The 22,767-nt window shown below is 63.1% G+C and overlaps 1 protein-coding gene across 1 annotated transcript in view; it reads left to right on the top strand.

Annotated features, from left to right (window-relative positions):
• Positions 1 to 19: 19 nt before the first annotated feature.
• PTK2B (protein tyrosine kinase 2 beta) overlaps positions 20 to 22,767 on the top strand; it is a 27,020-nt gene continuing 4,272 nt past the window's right edge. Inside the window, 24 exon segments of the mRNA XM_084284114.1 lie at positions 20 to 53; positions 10,740 to 10,987; positions 12,448 to 12,626; positions 12,736 to 12,823; positions 13,003 to 13,082; positions 13,305 to 13,367; positions 13,660 to 13,714; positions 14,522 to 14,662; positions 15,188 to 15,262; positions 15,345 to 15,446; positions 16,316 to 16,433; positions 16,572 to 16,611; positions 16,700 to 16,746; positions 16,950 to 17,003; positions 17,493 to 17,590; positions 17,678 to 17,762; positions 18,205 to 18,305; positions 18,408 to 18,523; positions 18,722 to 18,822; positions 18,907 to 18,996; positions 19,318 to 19,522; positions 19,703 to 19,811; positions 19,923 to 19,988; positions 21,472 to 21,641. Of these exon segments, the coding sequence (XP_084140240.1) occupies positions 26 to 53; positions 10,740 to 10,987; positions 12,448 to 12,626; positions 12,736 to 12,823; positions 13,003 to 13,082; positions 13,305 to 13,367; positions 13,660 to 13,714; positions 14,522 to 14,662; positions 15,188 to 15,262; positions 15,345 to 15,446; positions 16,316 to 16,433; positions 16,572 to 16,611; positions 16,700 to 16,746; positions 16,950 to 17,003; positions 17,493 to 17,590; positions 17,678 to 17,762; positions 18,205 to 18,305; positions 18,408 to 18,523; positions 18,722 to 18,822; positions 18,907 to 18,996; positions 19,318 to 19,522; positions 19,703 to 19,811; positions 19,923 to 19,988; positions 21,472 to 21,641 (2,459 nt within the window). The 5' untranslated portion in view covers positions 20 to 25.

Below are 22,767 nucleotides of genomic sequence, written 5' to 3'. Positions count from 1 at the left end.
GACCCTTGCGCAGCGCCGGGGCTCCATGGGGGCAGCCTGCCAGCTCTTCCCAGGTACGAGCAGGGAACGGGACCGGCCCCAAACACCGGCTTGCCGGGCTCCGTGCCCAAATTCCCGGATGGGACCTGCCCCGACCCGCACCGTGGGGCCCGGAGAGGGTGGGCAGGTGAGGGGATCCCGGGGCCTTCCTCGCTTTCTGCCTCCTCTTCCTCCTCGGCGGCGTCGCCGTGGCTCTCGCCAGCCCTGGTGAGCCCTATCCGGAAGCGGGCGGCGGGGAGGAGTGGTTTCGGCACCGGTACCAGCCCGCGGGACACGCACCCACCCCGGGCAACCCTCCTGCCGGCGAGGTTGCCGAGCCTCCCACGGGGCCAGCCCGCTCCAAGGCGTCCCCCACGCACCCCTCAGGCCAAGGTGAGCGCCCACCGCTCGCTTTCGGGGCGAAAAAGGGGAGCGGGGCCGTCGCTCGCATCCGTGCCGGGGTGCTGGGGAAAAGCTGGGCCGTGGTGGCGGGGCGGGAGGTGCCGCTCTGCTATCTGCTGCCAGCTCACTGTTTGCCCAAGGGCAGGGCGGTTTCTCCTGGCCAACCTCGAGAGGAGCAAGGGGGGGGAGAGACGGGGAGGACGAGGGACACGGTGCGAGGGGCTGATGCAACACCCCCGTGCTCACTAGGTGCCGGCGTGCCCGAGTGCTGCTCTGCTTTGGGTGCCTCTCGTTGCAGTTTCTTTTTCCCTTTTGGGCCGGGGTTGTGTCATCCAGGCAGGGCGCGCTGCTCCTCCGAAGCCAGCCCCGTCGGGGTGATGCAGGGGGTGAATCTGCCCCTGTCCAAACCGCCCAGAGTAGGGGCTTTTTTAGGGCAAAACGTCCCCAGGGCCCTACAACCTGCTGGGGGCAGCCAGCTGCAGAGCCCCTCTGCATCCAAGTGTGGGACAGGGCAGGACAAACTGCATGGGGTCAGCTTTTCGGAGTGCCAGGACAGGAGAGGAGGGCGCACAGAGCTGGGGATGTCCCACGGGGGACACATTGGGCAGCGGTGCCGTGCGGGAGCACCCCACAGGGGTGTCACAACACAGCTCCAAAGGCCAGGCAGGGGCGCACGCATAGCCCGTGGTGTCGGTGTGTGCGTGGCAGATGCAGGCTCAGCCTCGCCGGTGGTGTCTTGCACACGCTGGTGTGAAACCCCACAAGACACACACACGGAGTGCGAGGGCGCCTGCGGGTCCAGCGTGTCCCCAGGCTCTGCGTCTCCACGCCTTCGTGCTCAGCTGCTGTGAGCACTCGGCGCCGAGGCTCTTTTCAGGCGGCTGGGGGCTGGGGAGGCAACATCTGAATCATTTTGCTTTTTCCCTGGCACAGTTATTACTCACGAGGAGTAGATGGGAGACGTGAACCTTCCCTGCGAAGCCTTCTCGCATTCCTGAAGGCGAGCGTGCATCCGCAGGTCTCCTCCTCCGCTGAGGCAGCCCGGGGAGCAGGGAGGTTAAAAGCTAGGATGCTCACGGGGAGACACCTCCCTGGGGGAATTTGGGGGCAAAATTTATATTCTATAGGAAAAATCCTTCCAGGGGGTGACCGTCTCGCTGGCTTGGCCACCTCTCTGCAGCCCGGTGGGGCGGGGGCATCACGGCAAGGCCTCCGAGCTGTGTTTGGGGAAGCAGCTTCAAAGGGGAAGAGGAACACGTCGCGTTCGAAACGCGGCTCCTGCGAGCCGGGGAAACCCCACGGCATTCAGCCATGTTTTTCGCTCTGGGGGCAGCGCAAACGCTTCGTGTTATAACACAATCCCCAGGTGCTTCCAGCAAAAATCTGCTTCCCACAGGGAAAAACCCGCGGCCTCTTCCAGAGGGAGACTTCTCGCGGGCTCCCCGTGCAGCCGCTGGAAAAACACAGCCGCTGGCTGGGCATGACTCATGTCATCCCAGGACGCGAGCTGTGGCCTGGACGTGTCCTTTTCTGTGTGAAAAAGCTGCTGGGCCATGCTGTGCCCCGTGGAGGTGGCCTCCAGGGTGGTTACCAGCACCGTGTGCCCCGTTAGGAGATGCAGGAGAGCTCAGCCTCCTCCCTGCCCTCATCCCTCCCCGCAGGGCTGAGTCCTGCCTCGCTCCCCATGCCTCCCACACGGCACCAGCCCGACACCGTGCCCACGCGGCTTCCATCAACTCCCATTTCAGCACGAGGGCTGCCACGGCCAGGATTTTCCAGGGCGAGCTGGCCCCTGCCTCGCTTCCTGAGCTGCTCTGCCTCCGCTGCTGCTCACCTGCCTCCCTGCACATCCTCGCCGCGCTGCACAGCCACCACAATGCGCGCCGACACAATGCGCGGCCACCACAATGCACCCGCAGCCCGCTGCACGCCCACCACCTTGCACGCTTAGCACCCTGCAGACGCCCCTTCTTTCCCTCCGTGCGGGGGGCTGCCCCTTTTTTTGGGGGGCACGCAAGCAGGCTGTGAGTGTCCCCGAGGGTTTCCCTGCCCCGCTGATGCTGGTGGTGCTGCTGAGCTCCAGCTGGCGAGGGCTGGGGGATGGAAAAGGGGCTGGGGGGGCAGGTTGGGGCTCCCCACGCCGTGACCCACAGCACCCCGAGCTGAGGCAGCAGCAGGGCCATAGCAGAGGAGGAGGAAGAGGAGGAGGAGGAGGATGGGGGGGGATTTCCTACAGCTCCCTCTGCCACTACAGCCAGAGGCGAAATACCTGCGCCTGTCCCCGTGGCCGGTTCCAGCCACAGGAGAGGGGAATTTCCACCTGGAGCCTTCTGCTGCCCGTTGTTATCTCCCGAGGCTGAAGCACCGAGGGATTTCAGACGGGAAATCCCCCCCCTTTCCCAGGCCCTGCCCCTCACAGAGATAGCAAAGGGCGTGCAGCCACGGGAATGCAGCACCCATGGGTGACGTGGGAGCATCGCTGCCCCCCCCCCCTTTGGCAAAGTGAGAGCACTTCTGCCCCCCGTTTTACAAAGTGAGAGCATTTCTGTCCCCATTTTACAAAGAGGGCATCGCTGCCCCAGACATGGTGCTCGGAGAAAGGGGGGCAAAAAGAAGCTGCCCCCACCCCACAGGAGCTTGGCACAGGGGGCATTCAGGGTGCAGGAGGCCGGGTGCTCTCGGTGCCACCCAGAGCACCACCACGGAGACATTTATGTGAGGGCGCACGAGGAAAACCTTCAGTTTAAATCCTAGGGGCCGTGCACTGCAGGTTTGATGGAAGATTTTAAAAATCTCCCAGTTTGGGGGAGTTAAAGACAAATAAACGTCGCGTTCTCCCTGCGCTGGTGTCCGCAGAGCGATGAGCGCAGAGGGGCAAACAGCAGGAGGCACCTCTGGGGGTCGTTCAGCTTATTTCACTTTTAAAATGGCCTTTAAAATTGTGTTTATGTATTTATTTATTCCGACAAAAAGGTTGGAAACTTAGCAAAGGGTAGAAACTTTGAGCTTTGTGGCGATCTTGCCCTGCATGGGCCTTTTGCAGCGAGCGGCGTGCCAGAGCGCGCTGAAACGACCGATGGTGGTAAAATGAAATGCTCGATTAAATGACAGAAATTAATTTCCCCGAACTCAGCAGAGTTCCCCCGAGAAACGCAAACTTCCCCACGTTTTGCAGATCCAAGCCCTGCTGAGAAAGAAGCGTGCTGGGTCAGCGTGGCTCTGCCGGGGGGGACGCTTGGTGCCGAGCCGCGCCGCGGCCGCCTGGGGTGGCGCAGATAAAGCGAGGGGCACGGCGGGACCCCCTCGTGGGCACTGCCCAAACGCTCAGAGCGCCCCGTGCCAGGGCCTGGCAGTTGGGAAAGGGAAATGACTTTGGGAGGGGCTCGGTGGTGGCTTCTGAGCTGCTCCAGGCTGTGGAGATGCAGCTCGGGCTTGAGCACGGGGCACGGGCATGGATGCACAGGGGGACCTGCAGCTTGGCACCCTCTGGCGTGATTTCTGCCCCGACACAGCTTGCCCAGGGGGGCTGGAGGAGCTGAGTTTCCTTAATAAAGCAGAGGTGGAGCCGAGGAGGTTAATTAGTGTGTGTTCCAGCAGACACTGGGCGCTTCTGGTACTGGTGGGAGAGGAAGGACGAGTGCTGCTCCAGTCCGTGAACCCTGCAGGTGTCATGGCATGGTGACGTTGGCCACATCCCACAGATGCTGCCCCACACCAGCCCTGGCTATAGGGTGGGTTATTGCCCCAAACCCTCTCCCCTCCCCAAAATAAAGGATGCAGGCGCAGCATCGCGCGGTACCCGCGTGTTGCCTGGCGACCGGGATGCCTAGCGACCGGCACCCGCCTGCCAAAACCCGATGCTGCGAGCCCTCGGCTTCCTTCTCGAGCAGAAAGGGTACCGGGAAATACGCCCACCATGTTCCCGGAAAGCTGTTCCCCTCTCCGAGGGGAGGCTTTGTGTGCTGCTCGGGGTTATTTTTAACCTGGCGGCGCTTGGGAGGACCATTTTGGTGCGGAGGGATGAGGCTGAGCTCTGAGTCCTGGGCAAAGCCCCGTGTTTTCTGCATCACCCCGAGGGGGGAGCACCTCCAACACCCCCTCTGCTGCCTTTCAGGGGCTCGCCGACCCCCCCAGCCTGACTTTGGGACCTCTGCCAGGCTTATCAGTCGGTGTGCCTTTCCCTCGTGCCTTTTCCCCGTGATGCAGCGCAGGGTTTGGGCACATCCGTAGGGTCCTGGGAGCCTGGTCCTGCAGCAGGATGGGCTGGAAGCTTTGGGGAGGGAAACGTGCTGCTTATTGCTCCTGCTCACCTGGAGTTTTGCTGGAAAATCGCCATTTCCAAGCAGTCTGCTGCTGGAAGCTCTCAGGGGCAGCACGCCTGGGTGAGCAGAGACGGCTTTGAGGATGGACCACGCTGCCCACAGAGCCTGGGGATGCTCGGGGAGGGGGTCCCTTGCCCTGGCTGTGCCAGGGGGCTTGCTGCTAGCTGGAGCACGGAGAATCTGATGGCTGTGGCATGGCAAAGGGACAAAATTTGGGCATTTTCAGCCTGGAAGCTCTCCGTCAGTGTGGAAACCAGAAGGGACTGGTGTGGCAAACCAGCCCGGCGGGGACATTTTGCCTTCAGGACCCCGTCCCTGAGCATTTTTGGGGAGGTTTCTGTGCTCGCAGGGAGCCTGGTGGCGAGCTGTTCCTGCGCAGATGGCCGTGCCACGTCCCCTCGCCGGCTCCGTGCCGGGAACACGCGGATCTTTCCCCGTGCCTGAGTCACCCCCTTGGGGAGCTGCCGGCCGTGGGCGTCACGGCAGCTCGCCGTGTCTAATTCCTGATATTCGGGAGCCTGCTGCCCCCACCGCCCTGCCCAGCTGCCTGGGTGCACCGGGCTGGGAGGTGGGGTGCGTGTCCCGGCACAGCCCTGCGCCCAAAAACACCCGCACCCTATAAAAATGGGGGTGGGTTGGGGTGAGGGGGGGGGGATAATGCCCCTGCGGCACGAGAGTTGTCAGGTGGAGATGTGCTGGGACCCATCCTCGATGGGGTCTGGGGGTGCTTTTGGATCGCTGGCAGTGTTTTTGGGCATCGCAGGGCACCGGGGGTGTCAGCGGGGGGTTGGTTTGGTTTGGGGTCTGCAAGCAGAGAGGACGGCACCCCCTGTACCTGCTCCAACACCCCCCTTTTGGGGCAGCCCATCCCCATAGCTGGAGCTTGTGTCATTTCCTCCCTCTGCTTTGTGAAATTTGCTTCCTCCGGGCATCACGTGGCGGGGCCAGCAGCACCATCCCGCACACCCCGACCCCTCTGCAATGGGACACTCGTCCTGCTGTCCCCGTCACCCCGACCCTGCTGTCTTTTTGCCTTGCCTTCCCTGCTCCAGACAGGCAGCAGTCCCCGAGGCAGGGCATGGTGCTCCCATGGGGTTCCCGGGGCTGTATTTGGGGTCCAGCTGGTGCAAAACCTGGGACAAATCCCCTATGGGTGGGAGAAGGGGATGGGGACCTGGGGGGGATGTCGCTGGAGGTCTCAGCAGCACCCCAAGGTGGTTTTGTGCTCCCCACCCTGCGTTTGCAGCGGGGAGGTGAAATCCTGCTCGCCGTGCCCGCGGGGGACACGGGGTTGGCGTGACAGGGTGGGTTTGGGGCAGATACGGGGCGCAGACACCCCAGATAAGGCAGGGACCCGCAGGGAGGTGGCTGCAGAGTGCCCGGCCCCACTCCCTGCTGCTGGGTCTGCCTGTACGGGGGTGAAACGAGCTGTCCTTGGGGTGTCCAGGGTCCCTCACCCTTTTCCCAGAAGGAAGGGGAAACTGAGGCACACAGGCTTGGTGCGGGGCTCCCGGCACCCTAAGGCTCCTGGGGTGGGACGGGCAGCGCTGCGGGGTCCCCCAGTTGTCCCCAGCCTTTGGGATCTCGTCCCTGGGCTTTGGGATCTTGTCTCTGGCTTTTGGGATCTTGTCCCTGGCTTTTGGGATCTCGTCCCTGGCCATTGGGATCGCCACTGCCCGGGGTGCTCCGGGGGCACCTTGGCACAGAGCGCAGCGCTGCAGCCCCCGGGAGGGGGGCAAGGGGCTGGGGGCTGGGGTTTTGTTTTTTTTTGGGGAGGTCCTGGAGCTGAGCAGGGAGCAGGCAGCATGGTTTGGGGTGCCATAATCTGGATGCTGGCATGAGGGACGGAGCCCCCTGACCGGGGGGCTTGGGGGGCTGGGGTAAGTGCAGGGTCCCCGCTGCCCCAGCCCTGTGGGAGGAGGGGGGCTTGCAGCCCCAAACTGGGGGCTGGGGGGGTGAAAATGCAGTGGGTTTGGGGCGCTTTGAGGCAGATTTGGGGATGTGGGGGGCAAGGGGGCTGTGTGGGGGGATATGGGGCAGGACGGGGAGCATGGGGCCGGAGCCGACTGACCCAGGGTGAATTAGGGGGACAATGAGGGGGGGTCCTTGCTGCGGGGTCCCACGGGTGGGCAGGGAAGAGGGCTGGGTGCTGCTGCGCACCCAAACCCTTGCTCCACACTTTGTGGGGTGTTTTGGGGGGTGTTTTTTTTTGGGGGGGGGAGCCGACCCGTGCCTCAGTTTCCCCACTTGCACCCCGTGCACGGCACATGTGCGAGCATGAGCTGCGTGACAAGCACTATGCAAATGCCTCCGCACGGCCCCGTCACCAGGAAGAGGCAGCACCGCCGGCACGGGCTCGGGGGGGACACACAGGGGACGCCCCCCCCACTTTCCGTAAGTGCCCCTCACCTCCTGCTCCCCCCAAAAAAAAAAACCCTGGCTTCCTTGGGGGCAGCGCTGGGGCGCAGCCCCTCGCCCCGTTCTTCTCGACCAGGGGGGCTGAGAACGGGCAAACTCGTCACACCGAGCTCGGGGGAGAGTGGGGGGGCTCAGCTGGGGGTGCACAGGGATGTGTGGACCCCCCCCTCCTCCCCACAGTGGCTGGGGTTTGGGTAGGGCTGGGGGGGAAGCGGTGCCCGAGCACGGAACCTTTCCGCGTCCCCGGAGCGAGCGGCGGCGGCACCAGAAACTTCCCGGTGCACCCCGTGTGTGGGCGGCTGGGTGCAGGGGGGGGCGTTTTAGGGTGCCCCAGCACAGCCCCAAGGAGACGGGGAGGGTCTGTAGGGGGGGCGCAGGGGCTTCGGAAGGGGGCTGGTGGTGGTGTTGGGGTGCAGGGGCTTGGTTTCGGTTCGGGGTCGCTGTCCTCACACGGCACCGCTGCGCCCGGGGCAGAGCCGGGATCCCTCGGACCCCTTCCCTGTGCCAGAGGGGAGGTGAGAAGGCAGGGGGGGAAATATGGGGTGCTGCCCCTTCTGCACCCTGAAAATGAGGGCTGTGTATGGCCAGGTGAACGTGGGGCATGGCCACCCTGGACGAGGGGTCCCGGGGGTGCCCAAGGCGGTTGGGATGCGCCCCGGGGTGCTGTGCCTGCTTCCCAACTTTTTTTTTGGCTGGGCATCTCGTGCAGGGAGTTGGAGGGGGTTGTGAGAGCGTGGGGTGCTCTGTGGGGTGCTCCCCACGTCCCCCACCAGGGTGGGGACACACAGGGGTGCACCCAGCCCTGATTCTGTCCCCTGGGCTCGGCCCCATCGAAAGCGCAAGGGGCCGCGTCGTGGGAACGGGGCTGGGGAAAGCGAACCAGAAGGGAAGGAAGGTGGGGAGAAAGAAGAAGCAGGCACTGCACACACCCCGAGAAACGCCAGCGCATGTCCTAAAGCTCTTCCCACCCGGGAGCTGAGCTTTGTGGCCCCGTCCCCACCGTGACACCCCCGGGAGGGTGCCCCGACACCCAGGGGACACGGGGCTCGGCTGTAGGTGCCCGGGGCTCGCAGGAGAAGCTGCTGTGCAATTTGGTGAGGAGTTTGTGAATTTGGGGACGGGGGGGGACACCGAGGGGCAGCGAGGGGCTGGCCGACCCTCCTGGGTGGAAGGAGAGGTGTCACCGGGGGGGAAGGGGACCCATCCTCTGCTGGCGAGCAGCAAAACCCCAAGCGAATATTTCTGCCCCCGGTGCCGGGCCAGGCTGGGGGCTTGCTAATTCTGCTCGGCCCTATCTCTATTTCGATCTCGGTGAGCAGGAAGCAGGGGGAGGCCAGCACAGCGAGGCTGGGTGGCCACAGCGTCAGGCACGGCACGGCCACCGTGGGCGGGGGGCACCGGCGGTCCCTGCACGCACACCCCCCCCCCCAACCCCTCTCACAGCCCTCCTGGGGAGCGGGGAGGCCACGGGGTGCATCGCTGCAGGGCCAGGGGCTGTCGGAGGGCTCCGCAAAAGGATGTGGCTTGCTGCGAGATCCTCCCTGCGCCTTGCTGCGAAGCCGAGAAAAGAAAAGAAAAAAAAAAAATACGGTGTGAAATGTGTGAGCGCACACGCACAGCAGCCCCGAGACTTTGGGGTTGTGAGGGATCCGAGGGTGCCTGGCTGCATCTCCCCTGCCCCCGGGGGTTGCTGCCCCAGTGTCCCCCCCGGAATCTCGGTGATGCTCCAGCAGAAAAGAAGGGGAAAAGGGAAAAAAAATGGGGAGGAAGAAAAGCCAGCGGGCAGCCTCGAATCCTGCACGAAGCGCCTCGCCGGGCACCACAAGGCGCACGTTGGGGTTGCTCCTGCCCTGTCCCCAGCAGTACCAGAGGCTGTCACATCTCCCTGGGCATTTTGGGGTTGCTCTAACACCGTCCCCAGCAGTACCAGAGGTTGTCACATCCCCCTGGGTGCTTTGGGGCTGTCCCTGCACTGTCCCCATCTGTACAGCCCCACGGGCACGCTGCGGAGAGCGGGGACCCCTCGGGTGCCACCCTCCCCATCCCCTGCTGCCTTCCAGGTCCCTTTGCCACCTGCCTGGATCCGCAGGGAAAACCCCTCCGGGTGTCCCTACATCCTCCCCAGCCCCCCCAGTGCCTCCAGAAATGATTCCTCCAGGGCAGGGACCCCCAAACCGGGGCCGTTCCCCCGCGGCAGCCCGGGTTCGTCCCACAAGCAGCCGGGCTGCTGTTTGCAAACAGCCTCCTGCCTGTTAATCAGTAACTCGAGGGCCAAGCTCTCAGCGAGGGCTTGGACCCAGGAAGGGCCCTACAACGGGTGAATTTCCACATTTCTGGTTGCACAACCAAAGAGCACAGCCTGGGAAAGCCGCTGGCACCGAGCGAGCGGCCCCAGGGCACGCAGGACAGGGTTTTCCCCGTCCCTCCTGCCAGCCCTCCCCAAACACCCCACAAAAAAAAAGATTTGGGATCCGCTTGGAATCATCCACGATCCCATGCCCTTTTAGATCGACGCAGGCTGATTTTATTTTATTTTTTTTTTCCTTTTTTTCTTTTTTTTTCTGGTAAAACGAAAACTCAAACCACTTCCCCTCCAGCCTGCGGGACGTTTCGCGAGCGGGCTACCTGTTCGGAAGGCCTCTAAAAATAAAAAGGGCCAATCGATATAAAAAAAAAAAAGCGCTGCCCTTCCGCGTGGTGACGGGCCCGGGGTTGCTCTCTCCCCCTTTCTGCTCGTGTCTCTGCGCGGAGCCCTCGGCTAAATTCGGCTCCGCTAGGAAGTGGCGCTGCGCCGTGGCACGGGGCGAAGCCTTGTCCTGCTTTTTCTGGGGCCGTGGACGGAGGGAGAAAGGGGTGAGAATGGGACCGGGTGTGTGGGATGGAGGGCGAGGGGTGGCCGCTGTGCTGGGGGAGCTGGGGCCAGAGCTGGGTAACGGAGCCCAAACCCCGTGCGCACGGCGGTGTCCGCACGGAGAGGGACAGCAGAGAGCTGCTGGGGACGCAGGGCTTGTGGCAAAGGTGCTGGGGACATGGGGACATTGCTCTGGAGGTGCTGGGGGCACAGAGGAGGTGTTGGGGACAGAGGGACACATTGTTCTGGAGGTGCTGGGGACCCAGGGACACTGTGCTGGAGATGCTGGGGACACTGGGGTGTTGCTCTGGAGGTGCTGGGGACACAAAGGAGGTGCTGGGGGCACAGAGACACACTGTTCAGGAGGTGCTGGGGACACTCGGGTGTTGCTCTGAAGGTGCCGGGGACATGGGGACACTTTTCTGGAGGTGCTGGTGACACAAAGGGGGTGCTGGGGACACACAGGTCCTGCCTGGAGGTGCTGGGTCAGGACACAGGCAGTGCTCAGTGGCCGTGTGTGCCTGGAGGGGAGCACACGGGGAGGGAGAGCACCCTCACACACTCCTTTCCCTTTCCATCTCTCCATCGCTCTCCATCCCTTCATCCCCTTCCCTCCTTCCCATACGGGTGCCCCTACCCCATCCCCATCCCCGCAACCCCCTGGGGTACCCCTCCTCTCTCTCCCACCGCCCCCAGACCCCCCCAGCAATATTTTCCTCTCCCCGCAGGGAAGGGATGCTCAGCTCCTAGCGCCCCGGGCGTGCTGAGGATGTCGGCGGTCCCCGAGCCCCTGGGGCGCCCGCGGAGCAGCTCCTTCCGCAGCCTGGGCGGCACGCTGGAGGCCACACTGGGCATGGGGCCGCTGGAGGCCGAGCGGGAGGAGATGCGCATCCTCAAGGTGTGCTTCTACAGCAACAGCTTCAACATGGGCAAGAATTTCAAGCTGGTCAAGTGCCCGGTGACGACGGAGATACGGGTACGCTGGGCAGGGAGGCGCGCGGGAGGGCACTTGGTGTGTCTCGGGGCAGTTTGTCCGTCTGGCATCAGGGGGAGATCCTGGCAGGAGGTTTTCTCACGGCTTGGTAGCCCCCAGAGCCCCTGGGCTCCAAATCTTGGGGGGCAGAGAGGAGATTTGGGCGTCCCCAGCAGCTCAGCTTGGAGAGGGCGAGGGTTCCTCTGCCCCACGGTCAGTGCCTGCAGCAGGGCTCAGCCCCACCGAGTCGCTCTGCCCCTTTTTGGACAGCAAAGAGGAGTTTGGCCATGGTTCATCCCTCCGTGGATGTTTGGGGATGGTTTCCAGCATCCCAGGAGGGATGTGGGTGCAGGGGGTGACGCTGCTCCCTCTCGGGGGGAAGCCCAGGTGGAGGGGATCAGAGCTGAGCCGGGGGTCGCTCCTGGGACATCCCCTCCTCGTGTCCCCCGGGAGGAGCTCGTGGCGTGGCAGAAGGGCTTGGAGACGAGCACAGGAGTGATTGGAGAAGGAGAGGACTCATCAGGAGATGCCTGTGGGGAATGCAAGCGGGGACAAGGAAACGGAGAGGGTCTGGCTGTCCCCGGAGCTGGGCATGGGGCCGGGATGCTCCGGGTCGCTCCTCCCCAGGCCAGAAGCTGCTGTGGCTTCAAGCAGGACACCCTCAGGGACAGAACTTCCCCGAGGGCTCCTGGTGGCTTGGAAACCATGCTTGGATTTGGAGATCCCAAAGCTACAAGGAGCTGGAGACGGGGAGATTTTATTTCAGAAGGACTTGCTCTGACCTGCGGACCTAGGCGCAACCGCCAGCATTTCGCACACCCCCCCCCCCCCAAAGCAAGGCACAGCGCTCGCTGCAAGGCACAGCTCGGGCTGTGCCATCAGCTTGTGCTCGCTTTTTGGCCTCCAGCCAGAGAGCAAAGGCCAGGCAGGAGCTGCAGGGCCGTGCGTGCCACCCCGCTGTCCCCGCACCCGTGGGCACGGTGCCCGCGGTGCCAGCCGCGGCGAGGAAACGCCTGCCCCGACAGCTTGCCCTCAGCACGTCAGGACAGCTCTGCTGAGCTTCCAGGCTGGAAATGACCCTTTCAGGCTTTTTGTCCCCAAACAACACCCCCAAAAAAAACTCGGTCGCCTTCGGGCTGTGTCTCTGCAGAGCAGGCTGGAGAGCTCGAGCGGTGGCTGCAGGGGCTGAGCACGGGGCTGTGCTGGGTTTCCTCCTCGTGGCTGAGCTGGCTGAAGCTCATCTGCAGACCTTGGTGGCTTGGGGTCAAGTCCGTGGGGCAGGTGGCGAGAGCAATTTGGGCTCTGTGCGAGGACACACAGGGTGCCCACGCTGAAACCGCAGCAGCTCTGAGCCGGAGCCGGCTGCAGCGCAGGGGACGCAGAGAGGGGACAGGGTTTGGGGAGGGTCCTGGGGGCTTTCAGGGGGCTTAGCCCCGCTCCTCCCTGCCCCATCCCGTCCCCAGGAGGTGATCAAATCCATCCTGGTGAGCGGCCGCATCGGGCCCGACATCAAGCTGGCCGAGTGCTACGGGCTGCGCCTCAAGCACGTCAAGTCGGACGAGATCCACTGGCTGCACCCCGAGCTGACGGTGGGCGAGGTGCAGGAGAAATACGAGTGCCTGCACCTGGAGGCCGAGTGGAGGTAGGGGACGGAGCCCTCGCTTGCGGGGGTCCCTCTCCGTGCCCCCCCCCCCCCCACCACCAGCCCGCCCCTCTGGGGATCTCACCGGGGGCTGTGCCGTGCCCCCCAGGTACGACCTGCAGATCCGCTACCTGCCCGAGGACTACATGGAGCGCTTCACAGAGGACAGGACCACGCTGCTCTACTTCTACCAGCAGGTCTGGGGGGGTCCCCCAGCACCGGGGGCATCACCTCCTCCCCACCAGAAACCCCCCCCCATGGTCCTATGGCAATAAATCCCCCCCCTCGTCCCGGATCGGGATGCTGGAGCGCATGGACCCTTGGGGATGCAGGTGGCATCCTCTCCACCCCCTGACCTCCCTTTCTGCCCCCCCAGCTCCGAAGTGAGTACATGCAGAACTACGCCAGCAAGGTGAGCGAGGGCATGGCCCTGCAGCTGGGCTGCCTCGAGCTCAGGTAGGTGCCCCTGGGTGTTTTTTTTTGGGGAGGGGGACGCAGCGGGGGGCTGGCAGGATGAGCAGCCGGGAGGGTTTTGGGGGTGGCAGCAGCGGGAGGGGGCTTCCAGCACCTTGCGTGGGGGGGCTCTGCACTAAGGGGAAGGACGTGGAGGAGGGATTTGAGGGGGGGGGACACGCGTGGTGATGTGTGGGTGGCCGCCTGATGTCACTTTTCTCGCAGGAGGTTTTACAAGGACATGCCCCAAAACGCCCTGGACAAGAAGTCCAACTTCGAGTTCCTGGAGTGAGTAGGCACAGCCCGCCCTGAAGCCCTGGGGTCTCCCCGAGAGACCCCCAAAGCCCCCCCACCCTTCATCCACCCCACTTCCAGCCCGCTCTAGGGCTCCAAGCCTCCTCATCCTCCCTCATCCATCACCTCGCTGGTGTGGGGTGGGTGGGGGAAGCTCCCCAAGGAGCACCCCATGGCCCCGGGCACCCCCTGCTCCCCCCTTTGCTGGTGTGCCCCCCCCTTGCATTACGGGTCCTTTTTGGGTCCCTATGGGGCCATTAATGCCTGTGGGGTCTCTGCTCCCCAGGAAGGAGGTGGGCCTGGACCTCTTCTTCCCCAGCCAGATGCAGGAGAACCTGAAGGTGAGGGGGATGTGCTTGGGGTGGGGGGGTCCGAACACCTACAGGCAGGGTGTGGGGGCACACCTGGCTGCCTGGGGGTGTCGGTGTGTGTGTGCACCAAGGCGTGTGCGGGGCTGTGTGTGCATCTGTGTGCGGGGACGGGGCTTGGCACATGCTTGTGAGGGTGTTTTGGCGGAGATGCGCATGTGAGCACACACGAGTGGCTGTGTGGGGGGGGCTGTGACACACACAGCGTGTCTGCTGGCAACGTGAGCGTGCACACGTGTGTGTACGTGGCTGTATCATGCACACACCTGCACGTGAGCATTTCTGCCCGCGTGGTGTTCCTGCAGGCACACACATCCATACGCATGCGCACACAAGCGCGGCCACGTGTGCAAGGGTTGGCGTGCGCACGCATGCATGCACACCTACCCACGCTCTTGTGCACACACACGGAGCTGTGCTGGCGTGCACACACGTGTCCCTGTGCACACAGATGAGCACAGATTAACTTCTTTACCGAAAGGGTTGTGAGGCACTGGAACAGGCTGCCCAGGGAAGTGGTGGAGTCACCATCCCTGGAAGTCTTTAAAAGACGTTTAGATGTAGAGCTTAGGGATATGGTTTAGTGGGGACTGTTTGTGTTAGGTCAGAGGTTGGACTCGATGATCCTGAGGTCTCTTCCAACCTAGAAATTCTGTGATTCTGTGATTCTGTGCGTGCCCTGCTGTGTCTGTGTGCGTGCGCCCCGCGGCGCGGCGCGGCCAGGTCCCCGCGGGGTGCCGGGTGCCCCGGTGCCGTGTCCAGCAGCCTCCCTGCCCGCAGCCCAAGCAGTTCCGCAAGATGATCCAGCAGACCTTCCAGCAGTACGCCCTGCTGCGGGAGGAGGAGTGCATCCTCAAGTTCCTGCACACCCTCGCCACCTTCGCCAACATCGACCAGGAGAGCTACCGCTGCGAGCTCATCGTGAGTCCGCGGGAGGGGATGGGGGGGGCACGGGATGGTCCCCCCAAGCTTCCAGGGTGGCCCTGAAGCCCCCATCACGGGCTGGCACTCGGGGTTGTGCCCACCGTGCCCGTAAACCCAGCCAGATTTGGGTGAAAAAGCCATGGTGGGGTTGTGAGCGCGCACCCAGAGCATCCCCAGCAGCTTTTGGTGACAGCGTGGCCAAAGCCACCCGGTTTGGGGGGGACACTTGGGGGGCTTCTCCCTGCTGTGTGGGTTTCCCCCCGGGCTCCGGGGCAGGGGAGCAAGCCCAGAGGGTTCGAGCAGGAGCCTGAAGGTTGCTGAAGGTGGAGAAGTGCCCACGCCGGGCCCCTTGCCTTGTACCATCCTCCTCTCACCTTGGAGCTCGCCCCTCTCCAAAGCCCCTCCTGGAGGCAGTTGGTCTCTCTCTCGGGGGGTGTCGCAGAAAATGGGGAGGGGGGGAGAGCTGGTTTTGGGGCAGAACCCTACAAAATTGACCTCCTCTGTCTGCTCCCCATCCTGCAGCAAGGGTGGAACATCACGGTGGACCTGGTCATCGGGCCCAAGGGCATCCGGCAGATGACGAGCAAGGAAGCCAAGGTGGGGGGTCCCCGAGAAAAAGGGGGGGTTGTGAGGACCCCCCGATGGTTCTGACAGCGTGGGGCCGTGCCTCTGTCCCCAGCCCACCTGCCTGGCCGAATTCAAGCACATCAAGTCCATCAGGTGCTCCAGCGTGGAGGAGGGCAGGGCCGTGCTGCAGCTGGGGCTCAGCGGCACCCCCCAGGTGAGGGGGGCCAGGTTTGGGGCTGGGGAGGGGGGGGACACTTGTGGGGATTTGTTGGTGGGATGGGGATGGCCGTGGGGTGGCAGCGCTGCCCTGCAGGACGTTGGGGGCTGTCATGGTCCTGCCTGGAGCTGCTGCTGGGGGGGTCTGCCCCCAAACAGAGCCCACCCAAAGTGCCCTTGTCTGGGGGGGGTTGGGGTTGTGGTGCTTGCGGTGATGGTGCTGGGGAGCTTGGGGTCATCCCCATCCCATCCCATATCCCCATCCCATCCCATCCCATCCCATATCCCCATCCCCATCCCATATCCCCATCCCCATCCCCATCCCATCCCATCCCATCCCATCCCATCCCATCCCATCCCATCCCATCCCATCCCATATCCCCATTCCATCCCATCCCATCCCATCCCATCCCATCCCATCCCATCCCATCCCATCCCATATCCCCATCCCATCCCATCCCATCCCCATCCCATCCCATTTCCCCATCCCATCCCATCCCATCCCATATCCCCATCCCATCCCATCCCATCCCATATCCCCATCCCATCCCCATCCCCATCCCATCCCATCTCATCCCATCCCATCCCATCCCATCCCATCCCATCCCATCCCATCCCATCCCATATCCCCATCCCATCCCATCCCATATCCTCATCCCCATCCCATCCCATCCCATATCCCCATCCCCATCCCATCCCATCCCATCCCCTCCCATCCCATCCCATCCCATCCCATATCCCCATCCCATCCCATCCCCATCCCATCCCATATCCCCATCCCATCCCATCCCATCCCCATCCCCACACCCCCCCACCCCTCAGCTCACGGCGTGCAGCCCCTCACCCACCCCCCTGTCCCCCCCCCAGTCCCTATCCATCAAGACATCCTCTCTGGCCGAGGCCGAGAACATGGCAGACCTCATCGACGGCTACTGCCGGCTGCAGGGGGGCTTGGAGACCTCCCTCATCGCCTTCCCCAGGAGAGGTGGGTGCCCAGGAGGCCGGACATCTCCCCAAAAAACATCCCAAAACATCATGGGGGAGCTGGGGGGGATGCCTGCCCTTCTCCCCTTGGAGAGGCAAGGGGACACCAGGGGGGGTGACCGCTGCTGTCCCCCTGCAGAAAGGGAGAAGAGGAGCAGCCTGCCGCGGATCCCCAGCCCGTGAGTAGTGCACAGACCCCCGGGGGGGGTACCGGGACCCCTACCCTTACCCTAAACCCACTGGTGACCCCGTACTCCCACCCCAAAGGCACCTGGAGGAGCGGCACTCGGTGCTGGCCGACAGCGTGAGCGTGGGTGAGTCTGGGGGCTTCGTCCCCCTTTTCCTTCCCCCCCACCCATCCCAGTGGGGTGTTGGAAGGGGTGGGGGGGCTGCGATTTGGTGTGGCAGGGAGGGGGGGGGGTGCAGCCGAGCACCCCGGGTGCAAACCAGGCCAGCCCAGGGCACCGAGGGTCGGATCCTGCCCGCACTGCTGCCCCCGCCCTCCTTTTTGCCCTAGACTCCGATATTTACGCTGAAATCCCCGACGAGTCCTCAAGGCCGAGGTCTGGAGGTGGGTGTCACCCCCGGGTGCCTTCACACCCGTCACTCCCCTTTCTCACCCCGTCCCCGCCAGCCCCCCGAAATTGGGAACGAGGATTTGGTTTTGCCCTCACTGCCCACCCTGGGGATGGGATGGGATGGGGATGGGATGGGATGGGGATATGGGATGGGATGGGATGGGATGGGATGGGATGGGGATATGGGATGGGATGGGATGGAATGGGATGGGATGGGATGGGATGGGATGGGATGGGATGGGGATGGGATGGGATGGAATGGGATGGGATGGGATGGGGATATGGGATGGGATGGGATGGGATGGGATGGGATGGGATGGGGATATGGGATGGGATGGGATGGGATGGGATGGGATGGGGATATGGGATGGGATGGGGATATGGGATGGGATGGGATGGGATGGGATGGGATGGGATGGGATGGGATGGGATGGGATGGGATGGGATGGGATGGGATGGGATGGGCACCCTCGTCCCTTCAGTGCAGCACTACGGGATCTGCCGGGAGGACGTGACGCTGGGCAGGATCCTGGGGGAAGGCTTCTTCGGAGAGGTGTACGAGGGCACCTACACCAACCCGGTGGGTGAGCCGTGCTCCCCCTGTCCCCGTTAGCCCCCTTTATATGGGGGGGGAGCGGGGTGGAGCTGCCCCTGCCTCTCCTTGCAGAAGGGGGAGCGGGTCAACGTGGCCGTGAAGACCTGCAAGAAGGACTGCAGCCCCGAGAACAAGGACAAGTTCCTGAGCGAGGCGGGTACGTTGGGGGGCTGCTGCTTTTTGGGGTTCCTCTGCAGCACCCCGTGCCCTGTGGGGCATGGGGAGAGCCTGTAGGGTGGCTGGGGTGGGAGACAGGGCACGATCTGTCCCCGTCCCCCCTGCTTGGGGACGCATTGCCATTGAAAGGTGGATCACAGCAGATGGAGGAGGGGTCCCATGTGCTCCCCCATGACGTGGCTGTTGCCCCAAATACCCATTTTTTTGGGAAGATGGGGAGGAAAAGCTGCTGAAAGCTTGCTGGGAGCGGGTGGGCACCATCTGTGCGCAAAAACCCATGGGACCCCCAGCCCTCCCTGGCAATTCCCGCTGCTCCCTCTCTGTGGCTTCGTGGCAGGGAGGTCCCCCTGCACCCATGGGTGCCGTTTGGGCTCCCGGAGGGCCCCCCCCTTTTTGGGGTGTCTGAGGAGGTCTCCCCGCAGTGCTGATGAAGAAGCTGGACCACCCGCACATCGTGAAGCTGATCGGCATCGCCGAGGAGGAGCCCACCTGGATCATCATGGAGCTCTACCCCTATGGGGAGGTACGTGTGTGGGGGGGGAGACTGAGGCTTTGGGGACCCCCAACCCGCCTCGGTGCCACCCTATCAGCCCCTGACCCCCTCCCCGTCCCCGTCCCCTTGCAGCTGGGGCAGTACCTGGAGCAGAACAAGCACTGCCTCGCCGTGCCCACCCTCATCCTCTACGCGCTGCAGATCAGCAAGGCCCTGGCGTACCTGGAGGCCATCAACTGCGTGCACAGGTGGGGTGGGCAGCACGGGGTGGGGGGAGGCAGATTTGGGGAGCGGGACCGTGCGAAAGGCAGAGGCCGGGGAGCCCTTTGTAGACCTGTTTTTGGGGAGCCCTTCGCAGACCCGTTTTTGGGGAGCCGGAGGAGCGGGTTGGTGTGGGTAGGGGGGGGGTCCAGCCCTTCTTCATAACCAAGGGTCTCTCCTCGCAGGGACATCGCGGTGAGGAACATCCTGGTGGCCTCCCCGGAGTGCGTGAAGCTGGGGGACTTCGGGCTCTCCAGGTACATCGAGGACGAGGAGTATTATAAAGGTAAGGGGAGCACGAGGGGGCCAGGGGCTCGCTTCGGCCCCTCTGCAGCCACGAGCACGGCCCCCGTCTGCCTCCCCCCTACAGCGTCTGTCACCCGTCTCCCCATCAAGTGGATGTCCCCCGAGTCCATCAATTTCCGACGCTTCACGACGGCCAGCGACGTCTGGATGTTTGGTGCGTGGTGGGACGGGGATGGAGCGGGTCCTGGGCACATCCCGGGGCTCCATCCTGCTGCACGGGGATAAATCCTGCCCTGCTGCAGGGGAGTCACTGAGTTTTGGGCAAAGGCACCCTAGGAAAGGGCTCGCTGCAGTCCAAGCATCCCCAGGGGACTCGTGAATTTGGGGTGCTCATGGGGCTGGGGGTGAAATGCCAAGAACACCATGACCTGCCACAAAGCCCGGCACAGCCACCGGGTCCCCAAGACCCCATGGCGAGGGGTTGGTCCCCGGGGTGCTCCAGCATCATCTGGGGGGCTTCCCCTGTGCCCCGCAGCCGTGTGCATGTGGGAGATCCTGAGCTACGGCCGGCAGCCCTTCTTCTGGCTGGAGAACAAGGACGTGATCGGGGTGCTGGAGAGGGGCGACCGCCTGCCCAAACCCGACCTCTGCCCGCCCGTCCTCTACACCCTGATGACACGCTGCTGGGACTACGACCCCAGCGAGAGGCCCAAGTTCAAGGACCTGGTCTGCAGCTTGAGGTGAGCAGGGGAGGTTTTGGGTGCTGTGCCTTCCCCGTGGTCCTTTCCCGGTCCTTTCCCTCGGCTCTCCCCATCCCTGCGTGCGCCCTCCTGGTTTCCACCCCTATCCCACCCGTGCGTCCCCATATCCCTGCTGCAGGGGGCTGTGACAATCCCTTGTGCTGTCCCTCTCCCCCTCAGTGACATTTACCTGATGGAGAAGGAGCTGGCCAAGGAGCAGGAGCGCAACAACCGCCACCGGCCTCCCAAAATCTTGGAGCCGCCGTCCTTCCAGGAGCCGCCCCCCAAGGTGGGCAGGAGGCTGCGGGGCTCTCTCCTTCCCCATGCCCTGACCCAAGGATGTGCAGCCAAAATGGGGCATCCCCAGGCTTGCACCCACTCCACTTTTCTCCCCCTGCAGCCCAGCAGACCCAGGTACAAACCTCCTCCCCAGAACAACCTCCTGGCTCCCAAGCTGCAGTTCCAGGTAAGGCTGCGCGCCCACAGCAGCCCGCGGGGGTCCGACAGGGGCTTGATGCCAGGAAGCCGTGCCCGGAGCTCCAGCCCTTGGTAGCTGGAGGTTTTTGGGGCTCAGAGCTCCAGCAGGACAGCGCAACGCTTCGGGCTCAGCCCTGCCCGTGTCTTGTCCCTGCCTCGGGGCTCGGAGAGTGGCTTTTACCCCAGGGCAGGGCGGTTTGTGTGCACGGCTGGGAGGAGAGGAGGCTGGCTGCACCCCAATGTCACCTGCAGCTCAGTTTAGCTGCCCTGGGGGAGCACAGATCACCGCCTCCAACATCTGCTCTGCTCCTTGGAGCACCCCCTGCAAGAGCAGCCACTATTTTGGGTGCTTTTCTGGTGCCAGGCAGGGCTTTGGGCAGGAGTACAGGAAATCTCAAACCTTTGCTCTGGACGCCGGAGCAAACCTCCTGCTGAGGAGGGTCCTGTTGGGGCCATCGCTGCTCCTCTGTAAGGTGTGAAAGCCGCTTTCCCACGCTCTCTGTCTGTCTGTCTGTCCGTCCGTCCGCACTAACCTCCCCCTGGCTTCGTTCCGTGCCGTGCCGCGCCGCCCCGCGCCCTCAGGTGCCCGAGGGTCTGTGTGCCAGCTCGCCCACGCTCACCAGCCCCATCGAGTACCAGTCTCCGGCCAGCTCCTTGCACACCCCGCCGCTCAACCGCCACAACGTCTTCAAGCGCCACAGCATGAGGGTAAGAGAGGGGTCCCCACACCCCCGAGGACACCCCGGGGACCTCGCCGGAGCGAGAGGAGGGGGCGATGCTCCGCGCCGTGCTTTGCGCTGCTGCTTGCGCCGCTTCCAGCTTCGTGCTCTGCCTGATCCTGTCTCTGTGCTGCTTGAGGCTGGAGGCATCGTGCCCGTGAAGGGCTCCGGGTGCTCGCAGCCCCCTGCCATGCTTGTTGTGCACGTGTCCGTGCAGGGGGCACGTTGGTGAAGGAGCAGTGGGCACGGCGTCTCCGGGAACGGGCAGGGGTGCGCTGGGGACGGGTGGGACCTCAAGGCTCTGGGTCGGCTCCTCACGCTCAGCATCATCACCTGGAGTGCTGGTGGTGTTTGGCAGCTTGGGTGCTCTGCCCTGGTTCCTCAGCACTGCTGCACAGCCCCGAAATCAGAGGCAGGCAGTGTCCATCACGCCAGGGTGGCCCCGGTGCCATCAGCACCCGCACTTTGGGCACGATGTGCCGCGCCGGGGCATCCTGTGCATGCTGCCCAGGGCTCGCACACAGGACTGGGAGTGCTGGGACGTGGTGCATGAGATGTGGGGTCTGCTGGTGGGTTTCTCTCACTGCTAGAAGCCCGGGGGCTCATTGGGGTCGGTCTGGAGCAGCCCCAGGCTCACGGTGGCAGGGGTCCGGTGCATGGCTTTGCATGCGCACAGCGGGCTCCAGCTCCCGTGCTGAGACCTGGGGGGCTCTGGCTGCTGAGCCCTCCGTCACCTCTTGCTCCGTGCGCCAGGAGGAAGATTTCCTCCGTCCCAGCAGCAGGGAGGAGGCGCAGAAGCTGTGGGAGTTGGAGCGGCTGAAGATGCGGCAGGTCCTGGACAAGCAGCAGAAGCAGATGGTGGAGGACTACCAGTGGCTGCGGCAGGAGGAGAAGTCCCTGGTGAGTGCCCCGGGGCTGGGGTCGTGCTTTCAGACGGGTGCTCCCACCCTTGTGAAGGTGCAGGCAAAGCCACAGCTCGCTTTTCGTGGTTGGGTTGCGATGCAAAAGCCCTGCCCCGCTGCGGGTCTCACTTTCCTCCAGAGCAGCTCGCCTGCACCCCTTTTGTCTTCTGCACTTGTAAAAAAAAAAAAAAAAAAAAAAAAAACCTCCCGGAGCTGCTGCGGGAAATTGATCTTGTGAAACCTGTGCCATTATTAAGCGCTTGCGGTTGCGTCTTAATGAGCTTTTGTGCTTTTGTAACGCTTTTTTAAACAAGGAGCCAAGGTAGCTAAGGCATGACTAACGCGGCAGCTCTCGGGGAGGCAGAAAGAGACAGAAAAGCTTTTATTAGCTCGGCTGACGCAGCCAAGCCCAGCTCCCCCAGCACGGTGCTGCGGGGGCGAGGGGCTGGCGTTTGGTGTCGTGGGGCTGAGCACGGGGGGCCTGGGGGTCCTGGGGGTCCTGGGGATGGCGGGGACGGGGCCACGAGGGGATGGGGAGCTGGGAAATGAGCTCCTGGGGCGTGCTCTGGGGTCTCCCAGGAGTCAGGGAATTCGTGGAGGTCTCCGGGAGATCGGAGATGGGTTTTGGTGGCTGATGTCGGGCAAGGTGAGGGGGGGTCGTGCTGCTTTCCCTGCTGGGAGTTGGGATGAAGGAGTCAAAGTTTGGGAAGGTTTTGCCAGGGAGGAAGCAGAGGGGTGGGAACAGTTCCGGGGGGGTCAATCCATCCTTTTTCTTTTTCTTTTTCTTTTTCTTTTTCTTTTTCTTTTTCTTTTTCTTTTTCTTTTTCTTTTTCTTTTTCTTTTTCTTTTTCTTTTTCTTTTTCTTTTTCTTTTTCTTTTTCTTTTTCTTTTTCTTTCTTTTTTTCTTGTTCTTGTTCTTGTTCTTTTTCTTTTTCTTTTTCTTTTTCTTTTTCTTTTTCTTTTTCTTTTTCTTTTTCTTTTTCTTCTTTTTCTTTTTCTTCTTCTTTTTCTTCTTCTTTTTCTTTTTCTTCTTCTTTTTCTTCTCTTTTTCTCTTTCTTTTTCTTCTTCCTTCTTCTTTTTCTTCTTCTTCTTTTTCTTCTTTTTTTTCCTTTTCCTTTTCCTTTTCCTTTTCCTTTTCCTTTTCCT

This window comes from Netta rufina (assembly GCF_964035555.1).
Source record: "Netta rufina genome assembly, chromosome: 3".
NCBI classification, from domain to species: domain Eukaryota; kingdom Metazoa; phylum Chordata; class Aves; order Anseriformes; family Anatidae; genus Netta; species Netta rufina.
The sequence above is the reverse complement of the archived record's forward strand: the minus strand, read 5'-3'. Positions and strand labels throughout refer to the sequence as shown.